Source organism: Accipiter gentilis, chromosome 26 (assembly GCF_929443795.1).
Source record: "Accipiter gentilis chromosome 26, bAccGen1.1, whole genome shotgun sequence".
In the NCBI taxonomy this organism is placed as follows: domain Eukaryota; kingdom Metazoa; phylum Chordata; class Aves; order Accipitriformes; family Accipitridae; genus Astur; species Astur gentilis.
This window is the reverse complement of record NC_064905.1, coordinates 19,529,885-19,541,364: the sequence shown is the minus strand read 5'-3', so window position 1 is coordinate 19,541,364 and position 11,480 is coordinate 19,529,885. Positions and strand designations below refer to the sequence as shown.

General features: G+C 51.3%; 1 protein-coding gene across 1 annotated transcript; it reads left to right on the top strand.

The window, feature by feature from the left end:
- Positions 1-1,763: 1,763 nt before the first annotated feature.
- Positions 1,764-11,260, top strand: CATSPER3 (cation channel sperm associated 3). Its single transcript, XM_049829106.1, has 9 exons — positions 1,764-1,852; positions 2,912-3,030; positions 3,701-3,993; positions 7,394-7,568; positions 7,991-8,088; positions 8,716-8,838; positions 9,442-9,446; positions 9,875-10,036; positions 11,161-11,260. Exons 1-9 carry the CDS (start codon positions 1,764-1,766, stop codon positions 11,258-11,260), a joined length of 1,164 nt encoding a protein of 387 aa, XP_049685063.1.
- The last annotated feature ends 220 nt before the right edge of the window (positions 11,261-11,480 follow it).

Below are 11,480 nucleotides of genomic sequence, written 5' to 3'. Positions count from 1 at the left end.
CGCCCTGACCGAGCTGGGACTTCCCAGCAAATTTATACAGCAAGGATTTAATGACAGGCGCTGGATTTGGGCCAGGAAAGTTGGCCTAAGGCACCTTCTCTTGTGAAGAGCATTGTCAACTCCTCCTGGAGCAAAAGCAGCCGGAGTGCAGGTTTTGGGTCTTTTCCAGGTGATGGCATCTCTGGAGCTGCACATCTCGTGCACCTGCACAGTCGCACCCCGATGCGGGATGGCACAACTGGTGCAAACTAATCATGTTTCCCTCTTCACTGCGAGGTTCGGTTCACGGCTAGCAGCCACCAGGTTAAATATTGCCCTGGAACGTTTGGGGTTTTCTTGCTTTAAGGCTGATTGTGGCTTGAAGTATTTGGATAATCCATCGTGAAACAGCCTTCTCCTTGCAGGTAACTTCTCTGCGTCGAGATTGATTTAACCGGGTGTGTCCCCCCCCACGAACCCACTCCACAGCGTGTGGGAAACGCCGTCCCTGGGAGACCCTCTGATGGTGCTCCGTGGCTACAGGAAATTAAAAAGCAAAAACTCAAGGCTGAGAGAGCAGGGTAAGAAAGATGCCTGCAGCATGATACGTGGTTGGGACCGCTGCTCAGGTCCTTTGAGGCTGGAGATCACACCTTCACAGGACTGTCTCTGAAACAGGGCCAGCGAATAATCCTTTCCTTTCCCCCAAAGTGGGGGCTCAGGTCCAGTAAAGTGCAAAGATCATATTGCAAGGGGCGGCGTTGGCATCGGATGCGCTCCGGGGATGGGGTCCCGCAGGCAGCTCTGCGGGAACGTGTTGGAAAACAAAAGTCTATCTTGGTTTGTGAGTTACGGCTCAGTTCGACTGTGCCAGGATTCCTCTTGCCCTCCCTCCTCCTCCCGGCTGCCCAGACTGGCAGCTGAGGCATGGTGGTGGAGTGGCTGAAGAGGTGGGTTCTCTGTTAATTAACCTCTCTCATCAGGGGCAGTTTTGGACATTAGAAGGCTAACGAGGACATAGCCTCACCCAGCTGCTTCCCGAGGCTGGAAGGACAGACGGACGTGGTTACTTTTCAGATGCTTCCCCCTTGTCTGTGACACATCCTGGCTCCAGGATGGGGCTGGAGGGATCACAGCATCCCTTGGGATGTGTCCGGGCTGCTGTGCCGATGGCTACTGGCTCTGCATCGGTCCCACCTGGAGCCTTGGGGATTCAGCAGAGCAAAACCACAGGGCAGATCCCGTCGGACTGGAGTTTTCGGTTGGTTTATGTCCCCCAGATAGCTCGGCCCTAGGTCAGGGATGCTCGCAGCATCCCTAGTTTTCAGTGACGAGCACGATTTCTGTGTTTGCTCCGAACCCTGCTCCAGCACTGCCTTCATGCTCAGCCTCGCATCCTGCCAGGTCCTCAGCCCTGCTCTGCCTTTCCCTCATCTGCGAGTGCTTTTCAGTCATGCAAAACACAATTTTGAAAGCCTCGCACTTCCTGCAGCTTCTTATAGATGTGTGCGTCTCCTCTGGCCTTTTCAGCCTCAGGTTAATGAAGGGATTGCCGCTTAACTGAAGGTAATGGGTTCTTCTGCGTGAGATAGTTTCGGCTTTTCACAATTGTTTGCTCCAAGAAACAAATATTTGTGGCTTACTCGAAGCTGCGCCTCGGGATTAGCACTGGAACAAGTGCTCGGAGAGCATCCAGCCTAGCAAGCACAGAGATGCTGACTAATTGAAATAAATTGGCAATTGTTAATACTTTTTCTCCTAAGGAACCAAGGCAAGAAGCAAACATGGATGTGAGTTATCCCGCCGACATCAAAGGCCGTGTTTATGTAAGCGCTGCTCGCTCTGAAGATCTGTCGCAGAGCTGGACCCTTTGGTGAGGAACTGACAACTCGTTTGCAAACGAACTTTAGAAAGAGTCCAGGCACGGCTGCCAGCGGTCCTCTGCTTAGAGCCAGGCCAGCTCGTGCGGGCTGTGGGGATGCTGGAGCCTGGGAAGGGTCCCCAGAAAGAGCAGAGGTCTGTGCTTGGGCTCCTGCACCATTTCCAGACCGGTGGTGGGTGCACGAAGGAGGATCACCCCCCGCCAAAGCTCGAATGCACACCTCATCGCAGGAGCGCTCGGCATTTTTTTTGCTGTTAGACTAGTACCAGGGTGACACGACGGCGTGATGCTCCTCTGCGGGGCCGGCAGCGTTTCACCGCTGGCTGCTCCCACCTCGGCATGGAGACGAGCTGTTCCCTTGGGATGCCGGGAAGGAGGGAGCCCCGTGTCCACGCAGAATCATCCTGGCTCATCCACCCCCCCAGGTAAGAGCGGGTTTAAACACACACAGCAATGCAAACCCAGTAAATTAAGAATAGTCAGCATCTGCTTGTTATACTGCTAATGCAGAAATTTTGCTTATCCAGGACTTGGCCCCAGCACTTGCCTGTGTGGTTTCTTCTTCTGGAAGTGACCTCGTAAGGTGGTGACATCAAAACAGCAAGTTCCACCCTCCCACCCACGCCAAGGGTCACTTGGGGAAGCTAAGGAGCACCCAGCTATTTCATGGAGCCATCAGGGAAGTGGCACACGGAGCATCCAGACCCTTCCCAGCATGGACAAGTCACCTCCAATTTTCTCACTAGAACCTTCCAGTGTCTGTTGGAGGCCGTTGCAGGGCGTGCTCCCTTCTGCCGGCTCAGGTACACACGGAGCAAAGTCCTTTTGGTGCGGAGCTACCCCTCAGGTGATGCCTGTGCTGTGGGACCTGCTGGTTTGGGTCCACTTCAGCCCGGGTGAAGGGAGAACTCGGACAGGAGCAGGATCTGCAGCTGGGGGGGGTTACGGGAAAACCAACAAAAGAAGACGGCAAACTGAAAGAGCTCCCTCCAGCTCTGCTGTTGTTTCTGACAGGAGAAAGGACGCCAAGTTCTGTCCCTCTCCGCGCAGGCTGCTGGGCAGCCGCAAATTCACGACGCTCGTGATCCCCATCATCTCCCATCAACGCCATCTCCCTGGCCGTGGAGACCACCTACCGCTGCCGGTCGTGCTGGGGTACCTTTTTCGAGGTGAGGCGTGATGGCACCCTCCCACGTGCCACGGTCGGGAGGGGACGGATGGGGGGGAACGGGGGTCCGGCCCCCCGTGGCCGCTCAGGGGGGCTGCCAGCCCGCTGTCCTCCCCCGCACCATCGCCTGCACCAGCCCAGGGCTTGGAAGAAATGCATTTCAGCTTCAGATCCCTTCACTTATTCGATAATTATCATTCTTCAAATGCAATTGTTCAGTCCTTTCCATGGCAGCCCTTTCCCCCCCTTGCGGTTTTAGCACAGCTAGTTTAAGCACCCTTTTAATACTCAATTTTCACATTGAAAAATCCCTCTTGGTCACACTCCTTGATTTCCTTGTCTTACACAAGCCAGCTACTGTACGCAAACCTCTGAGCCTTAATTATATATCCCAGTAATATATAGCCAGGCCTGGCTAATGTCAAGAAACCCAGTCACGAGCGTCGGAGGTTTCCGAGAGCTCTGGCTGCAGGACCAGGCTCCGTGCAGGGAAGCGAGCGGCGCGTGCCCGGCTCCGAGGAGCCGATGGGATGCGTGACGTGTTGGGATGCGGCCAGGACCCTCCCGTGCTGGGCAGTGACCCGTGATGATGACTGCGGTGGGGTGAGCTCAGCTCGTGTTGGAAATGGTCCTGGGGACATTTAATACGAAAGCGCTGGCTGGGTGCGCAGGGTCTGGCAGCCACAGGCAGCTACCTGGGCTCACCGCCTCCTCTCTCCAGGTCACAGATGTCTTCTTCGTCGCTGTTTTTTCCACCACCGAGCTTTTGCTGAACCTGTATGCAGATCCCATCACCTGCTGGAAGAGCGGCTCCAACATCTCGGATGCTGCCGTCCTCCTCATTGCCTTCCTCCCACACGTCTTGCCCGTGGACATCACCCCTCGTACGCACCCGGAGGGGGCGACCAAAGGTCTCCAAACCCTCCGCATGCTCCAGATCATCAAGTACAGCGGTGGGATGAGGGTAAAGCTCTAATCGCTAGTTAAGTCACAGCAGAGAGGGGGGATCCCCAGCCCAGGAGCAGGGGGAGGCTTTGCCGTACCCAGGTGTTCGGGGCCGCCTGGCCTAAGAGGGGCTGATGCTTGCGGTAGCTTGTGAGCAAAAGCGAAATCTAGTCATTCCTGATTTTTGAAGAAGCCCGTGGCTTGGCCATTGTTTTTTTTCCTCTGTTTCTCCTTCCCCCAAGGAGAAGAGAGATTTTCTTTTTTACTACAGCAGAGTAGACGCAAAAAAAACCCCCGAAACCTATAAAACATAGGTCACGTCCTATTCTTGGTCTGTGTGTATTTTTCTCTCCAGCACACCATCTCCTACTTAGTTTTCTCCTGACGACTCTGGAGGTTTGTTTTTGAGCAAGGAGCTTATGTGGGCAATGAATGCTCAGCCAGCATTTCTGCGTGTAATTAATTGGCTGGGTAGCCCACCAGAAGTGGGATGTTTATGGGCACAGGGCTCTTATAATGTTCACTTCTGAGCCTTCATTCCTCTAGTTTGGATCGTAAACTTCACTTATCACCAGACTTTTATATGTTAATTATTCTGTGTCGCTGGGAGAAGGGAGGACATGTAGAAGCGCATGAAATAATGAATGGTTTAAGCATGGGGGATCAGATGCTCCAGTTTGGTCTGGCTGATTATGAGAGAGCAAATCGATGCATGGCAAAATGGGGAGACATTTCAATCGGGGTAAGCGTGTGCTCGTCGGTTTGAGCCTCGTGCTATGCACTTGTGGAACTCACTGCCAGGAGATGCCTCGTCTGGGGACCACGAGGAAGAAAACCTGTAGGATAAGATTGGCACCGTTCCCCCCTGAGACGCTTAAAATGTTGAGGTGCTTTGAAAAAAAATCCCACTCGGCACAAACCTGCAGTTTAAGAGCCTAAATGCCTTTGAAAATCTGGGCCATGCAACACTAGGTTTTGATGGAGGTCGGTGGGACTTAACACCTAAGGGACCGGGGCCACTGGGAAATTGCATCCTGGCTTTGGGTGAGAATGCCTAGAATGGCATTACTGGGGGAAAAAAATACCAAAGAGGAAAATTCTTCAGGCTCTCACAGTCCCTTCCTGTTCCAGGGATGCTATAAATATGCTGCAAAGCCACGCCGCTGCTTTCCAGCTCCAGGGGCGTTTGGTACTTGCCTTTGCATCCTGATCTGAAGGGACAAGTGCCCTGAGCCACTTGGCATCCCGAGAGACAACACCTCTTTGCCTAAAATTTGTTTTAAAATGTGATAGGGCTGTCTAAATGCATTTTGCTGAAGGTGCACGAGGCTGTTTATGCCTCTGTGTGTATTGTTATTTATTAATTGAAGCCTAAATTGGCCCTCAACAGGTTAGCAGTATTTAATGCAGAGAGCTCAAACATGCAACACATTCTTGGCACGTTTCCCTTTATTAATTAAAAACCTCTTTAAAACACTCTGCCTTCCACCTTGGAGCAATAAATTTCCACCTTGAGGAAATAATTTCCTTGTTGTATTCCATACAGAGACGTTCTGTTAGCTGCAATCCCTGTTTTAGTGTAGGCCCCATTCATCCTTATTTCAATTTCAAAATAAACTTTAAAAATGCCAGGTTGTTCTGTAAAAAAAAAAAAAAAAAAAAAAAAAAAAAAAAAAAAAAAAAATCAACTTTTCTGCTTTTTTAAAAATATATTTAGGATTAATTCCGATGTAGTTTACTACCTGTGTAGACTGCGAACCACAAAGCTCCTTCTTAATAAAAGCTCATAGGACTCCACAGCGGTTCCTGAAGCAGCCGGAGAAGCCTTGGCAATCAAAAATGAGGTGACGGTCCTGCACGGGAGGCACTCGCCAGCCTGCAGTTGCCGGGAGCGTTTTACGGCCCTCCTGTCACCCCCAGCTCTGGGTGGCTGGTTTTCTTTATGACCATGTGCCACAGTCCAAACCTGCCCGACGCCATGACATAACTTGGCAAAAATGTCACCTGATTTTTGGGGGTTGAATGGCTTTTGTTCCCCTGCTAGTCCCGGGCTGCGCCTGCCGGAGAGACCTACGCGTGCAGGGAGTCAGGAAAACCCTCCGCTGGTTCTTCCAGGAATTTGTACCAAACTCGGTGGGTTTAGGGCTGGTCTGGTTTGGGTTTTCTGAGATGGTTCTGCAGGCAACGCAGCTGCACGTGGTGTCTCTGCGTTGGATCCTGCCCTTCCCTGCTGCCCGGGGCGTAGCGTGGTGGGATGATTACCTGGAGCAGGCAAGACTCGCAAAAGTAGGGAATTGCTGCAGAAGTCCCTAACCCATCCGAACAAGCTCAGGATGTTGGCGTCCGGAGGAGACTGGGAAGAGCCCCTTGCTCTAGCTCTGCACAATGCGATTCGGAGCTTTAAGCTGAGATGCTGTTGGCAGTCAGAGATGATGGATGGACAGTCCTTGAATGGGTGCACTGTGTAAGACCCCCCCCCAGCACTAGCAGGCACAACGTCACCAGGGGAGCAGCCAGCCCGTGCTGCTCCTGCTCGCCAGGGTGATGTAGGGTGGATGCAAGAGACTGGACGAGGTTGGCTGTGATTTGCAGTTAATGGGAAGGTTTGCATTTCCCTAAAAGTTATTACCGATGATAAGCTCAGTTCACCAAACCAGCACTCCCATCAACTCCCAGGAGCGTCTTTTGTATATGTCGGTGTCACATGTGGGTCTTTATAAGAAGGGAGGTGATCTCAGAAGCAATATTGTGTCCCTTCCCAGTGACCCCAGGCTTTGCGTGAGGCTTTCCCAGGCTGAGCAGCCACAAGGGATGAGAGACGACTGCGGACTCCTGTCTCCCATCCTGCATGGCAGGGGACGAGCAGCCGGACAGTGAGGGCAGCAGAGATATTGTTCTACCTCCAGGTTATGCTTAGACCCCAAGGCATGAGGGTTAATAGCACTGCTCGTTTTTATTCAGCTGATTTATTAATGTAGAAGCTTGGGAACAGCTGTATCCTGTATCAACAGGAATCTGTTACTCTGTTAGTAACCTGCCCATATTTCAAAAGGCAGTGAGAAGCCCGTGTGTGCTAGGTGTGATGCTTCTGGGACCAAGTAGCCCTTGGTCTTGGCCACTGTGCAGCACTTACTCACCACTGATCCCTACACGGGCCATTTTCCTGTCCAAGAGGCTGATGCACAGCCAGAGCCTCTAGATTTTGTCATGGTCTCGTGCACCATGGTAGTTACCCCTTTCCTCTCCTTAATTCCCAGTACAGCCCCGTGGATGCATGCAAGGGAGCTGGTTCAGAGGTGGTCCAGGGAGGCTGTCACCTCCCACATCCCCAGCCCTGCTTCCCAGCCTTGATCCCCACCGAGCATCTCCCTCACCTAGAGATCACACATTTGTTTTTCCTTTTGCATGTTTTCACAGAGACTCTTGGCCAGACGGTACAGACAGTGATGTATGCCCTCATCCTGCTGCTCCTGCTGATGTTCGTGTTTGCCATTTTGGGACATGGATGGTATGGAGATCCCAAAACTGGAGACGCTGAAAGCTGGGGCAGCTTGAAGGCTGCCCTCTTCACGCTCTTCAATTTAGTAGCCGTAAGTACAGCAGCATTTTCCAGTCTGTCTCAGGCAAACGACAAAGCGCAGATTTTGGAGTGCTGCTGAAGAAGCCCTTTGATTAATCTGTGACTTCATTAGGGAAAGCATGACCTGCTTGGCAGTGTACTCATATTCCAGATCCCTGGGAAAATTTGCTTTGATAGACAAACTTCCCTATCCAGTATTGCAAATTCAGAGGGGAAGATCTCAGAAGCTGACAGCAAAAAGATCTGTACTAGCTGATTTAAACCTGGACCTCTGAGGAACAGAGAAACTGTGATTGGTTTTAAAAAAGAAAAAGAAGAGGAAGATTTCATATGGATTGTGAATTATGCTGTGGTTTGGAACTAACTCTCTGGTCTGCTTAAATACATTTGCAGGTTGATGGTTGGACAGACTTACAGCGCGAGATGGATCTTTAAGGGTTTACGAGCAGCCACGTGGACATAGTCCTGTTCATCTTGCTGGGCAACTTCATCATCTTCAATATGTTGATTGCACTTCTGATTACCAGAACCCAGGTCATATGAACTCTGTGCATTAAGCATGCATGTATGTGCTACGAGCTAACAGGCTCTGGTTGGAAAGCTGGTGCTTGGCTGCTTGCAGAAGTTGGCTTCTGGTGCAGCTAGAAACATGCTGGATACCAAAGTCCCCAGTCCCTGAGCAGAGTAAGTGTATCTTTTCCCACGGTCCCCTTTTTTGGGTCATCTCTACACTCCTGCTTTGACTATTTTTCCATCGCTGCCAAAAGCTCCTGCTCCTCCAGCACAGCCACCCCCAGGTCCCCTGGGTGCACGCTTTGCACCCAGGTCCTCTCAGCCACGACCCGTTTCTGCCTTGATTTAACCCAGGGCTGCGCTCATGGTCTTCTAGCTGCCTCTGGCCCTTCTGCAACGAATCCTTGCGTGGAGCCGGGGCCAGGGTCGGCTGGAAGGGCTGGGGGAATACTGCAAATCCTAAGCAAGAGGGATCTGCTCCCCAGCAGCTATCGGCTGCCAGCCCCGACGTGGTCCCACTTAACACCTCTCGCTGCTGCACAGGGCTGGGCTTTTTGAAGCCCAAGTCTCTTTGACCGATCTCTTGACCCACCAGCTGTGAGCGGTGCTCGGGGACTCACTCGCATCCCTGTGGTTTGGCATTGGCAGGACTTGACTCAGAAGTATGAACAGGACTGCAAAGCAGCGAAGGCGGCTGCTGTTTGGGCCAAGAAACAGAAGATCCTGAAAAAGGAGGGGAAGAACGTGAGCAACCAAGTCACGCTGGAGCAGGTGGGCTGTGGTCAGCTGTGGGCAGGTAGCTCTGTTTGCAAATGTCGGATGTTGTTTAACAGGGCAAGACGTGAATGAACTGGAGGAAAAATTTCTTTTTCTTTCCTTGCCCATTTTTATAATAATCCAGGCTGTAGATCCTATATGCCTTTTTGGTAGGCTCATCATCTGTGCGGCTAAGAGTATTATGATAGCACATAGCGGTTAAAGTATTAAAAAGGTGGAGAAAAACTCTTAATCGGTTTTGATGGGTTTTGTCTGAGTTTGTTTAACTTCAAAGAGAAGTTTAAAAAGAAATCCTTTTAGGTCATGTCAAGCCAAGAGCCCTGTCCAGAAATGGCTTGGACTGGCTTTCCGTGAGCACTCGAGGGAGGTCATGCTCCTTCCCCCTCTCTCGGAGCCGTTGATGCGAAGTATCCAAAATGCTACTACGGGCTTGAAACACATGCTGCAGCATCTGTAGGAGAGCTGTGTGCTGCTTGATAAAGGGCTTTTGCAAAGCTGACTTGAAATAAATGCAGTAAAGCTGTCACTGAAACGTAAATGATTAGAGCAATGCGACTCCCTGTTTCCCCCAACTCTTCTGCTCATTCTTGCTTTTAGCAAATGTAATTTAAAAATAATCAGTTCAGGATGGCTTGGTGAAGAGTGTTCTTGCCTTTGGGCCAGAAAAATCACTGGTTCGAGCACTAGACTGAGTGACCGCTTTGGGTCAGTGGTTTGGGTCCCACCCCAAGGGCAGGAGTGGGGGTCCCTGCAGAGCTGCAGGACCTGCCTGGGTGGGTGGGTGCTGGGGAGACCCTGGGCTGCCTCCCTTGGGACAGGCATCCCCATCCCGTTGGCACCCAGGAGCTCCTGCACTGCCTGGCATGTCTGCCCGCTCCAAAAGTGCCTTGGGGATGGGGGTCACAGACAAACCCCGTTTCCAGCCCGCAGCCGGTGCGAAGCCTGTGGAGGGGTCTGCAGGGGGACAGTCCTAAGTGTCACCTCCTTCTTGCTAACGGCGTTTTCTTCCTGGGCTTGTTCTTTTTCACAGCACAAAAATCACTCAAGGTGAAGATTTCAGCCAGCTGCTGGCGGACGTCAAAAAGACTTTGCGCCACTCCAGTATCATCATTACACAGGGTCTTTGTTTTACCGTCCCATTTATTGATCTGCATTTGCCATTTCTGGACCTCCAGGTTGACACACTGAACAGGTCAGTAGCAGTGGAGCCGGTGACTACATGAGAGACTCCAAGTTACAGAAACAGATGCCCTTTCGATGTAAGGAATTATTTTATTGGAATGAATGGACATTTTGAGGCTGTTCTCCCTAGAGAAAATGCTACCGGTCTCAGAGCCTAGGAAGGTACCAACACACGGCACGTGCTAGAAACGGGACCGCTTTCCTCCCCGTCAGGAGGGCTAACGCCATTTCCCAGCACCGTGCAGCGTCGGTGTGGGATCGGCGTCCATCCCAAATGGCCTCAGTTTCCTGCTGGCAAATTCACTGTTCTTCATTGCTTCTTCATTGCGCCCCAGCCCCGGCACATCCAGTTTTATAAGTCCCAGATTTATAAATCCCAGATTTATGGGGGCAGTGGGGTTGGTGGACGTGTTTGCACCCAAGTTTGGGAGATGAGGAGACAGGAGGGGAGGACTTGCCGCCTTATTCCAGCAGCAGTCCAGGCTGACCTGTGCTTCGCCTCAGCAATGGACTTCTCTGGATCTTGTTTAGGGAACGACTAACCCCAGGCAGCGAGTCTAAACCATGTAACCAGAAAAACCTCCCACAAATCCCCCAAATGGAGACTGCTGAGTTTTACATGTCTTAGGTTAACCTTAATGTGATGCAAGCCTATGATCACAGCTTGGTACCTATTGTTTAAAACACCCGTGGTCTGGCCTGGAGTCCAGAAAAATTTTCCTGGATATCAAAAATTCCCTTTTGCCCCATTCCCCAGGTGACTGCGGTTACTGTCAGGAGTCTCTGTATTATTTTCCCCCCAAACTTTGAATGCACTGATTAGGACTAGTGCTTCTGAAAATGTTTTGCTGTGCACATGGCACACGTTGCGGAGCCAGTCCTGGATTGCACTTCTGCCATTCTCCTCTGATCTTTTGGGAGAAAAATATTTACAAGGATGTTAAAGAAAATCTGCAGAGCCGGGGGGGCTCAACGTCATGCAAAATACTTGGGATCTTTCCATTGCTCCTTGCCCTGCCGGGTGAATGGAGGGGTGCTTGCAGAGGGTTCAGTTCTCTGTACGCCTTAGACATGGCATTTCCCATTTTGCATGGTATTTGGGGACCTTTCTACCACGCTTTTCTCTCCCTGCAGGTTGCAACATCACTGTTATGAACATACTGGTGTATTGAGAGAGATTGTGGAAGTCATGAAAGAAAAATCGTTGCTAGATCATGAGAAGATGAAAAGTTAAAAGCTCTTTAGGTGGAACATGATCCTTGTTGGCTGTCAGAGCTCTGCCCGCAACCTCCTCTTCAAACCTTCATTAAAATAAACCAGAAACATTTATGATTAAAAATAATTCAGAAAATATCTGCTCTCCTTTCTGCTCGCTGACCGGGTAGAAGCGCAGCCACCAGTGCTAGCCCTGCGCTGCGGGCAGCCGCTGATGGAGAGAGGCACGTCACCGTTGA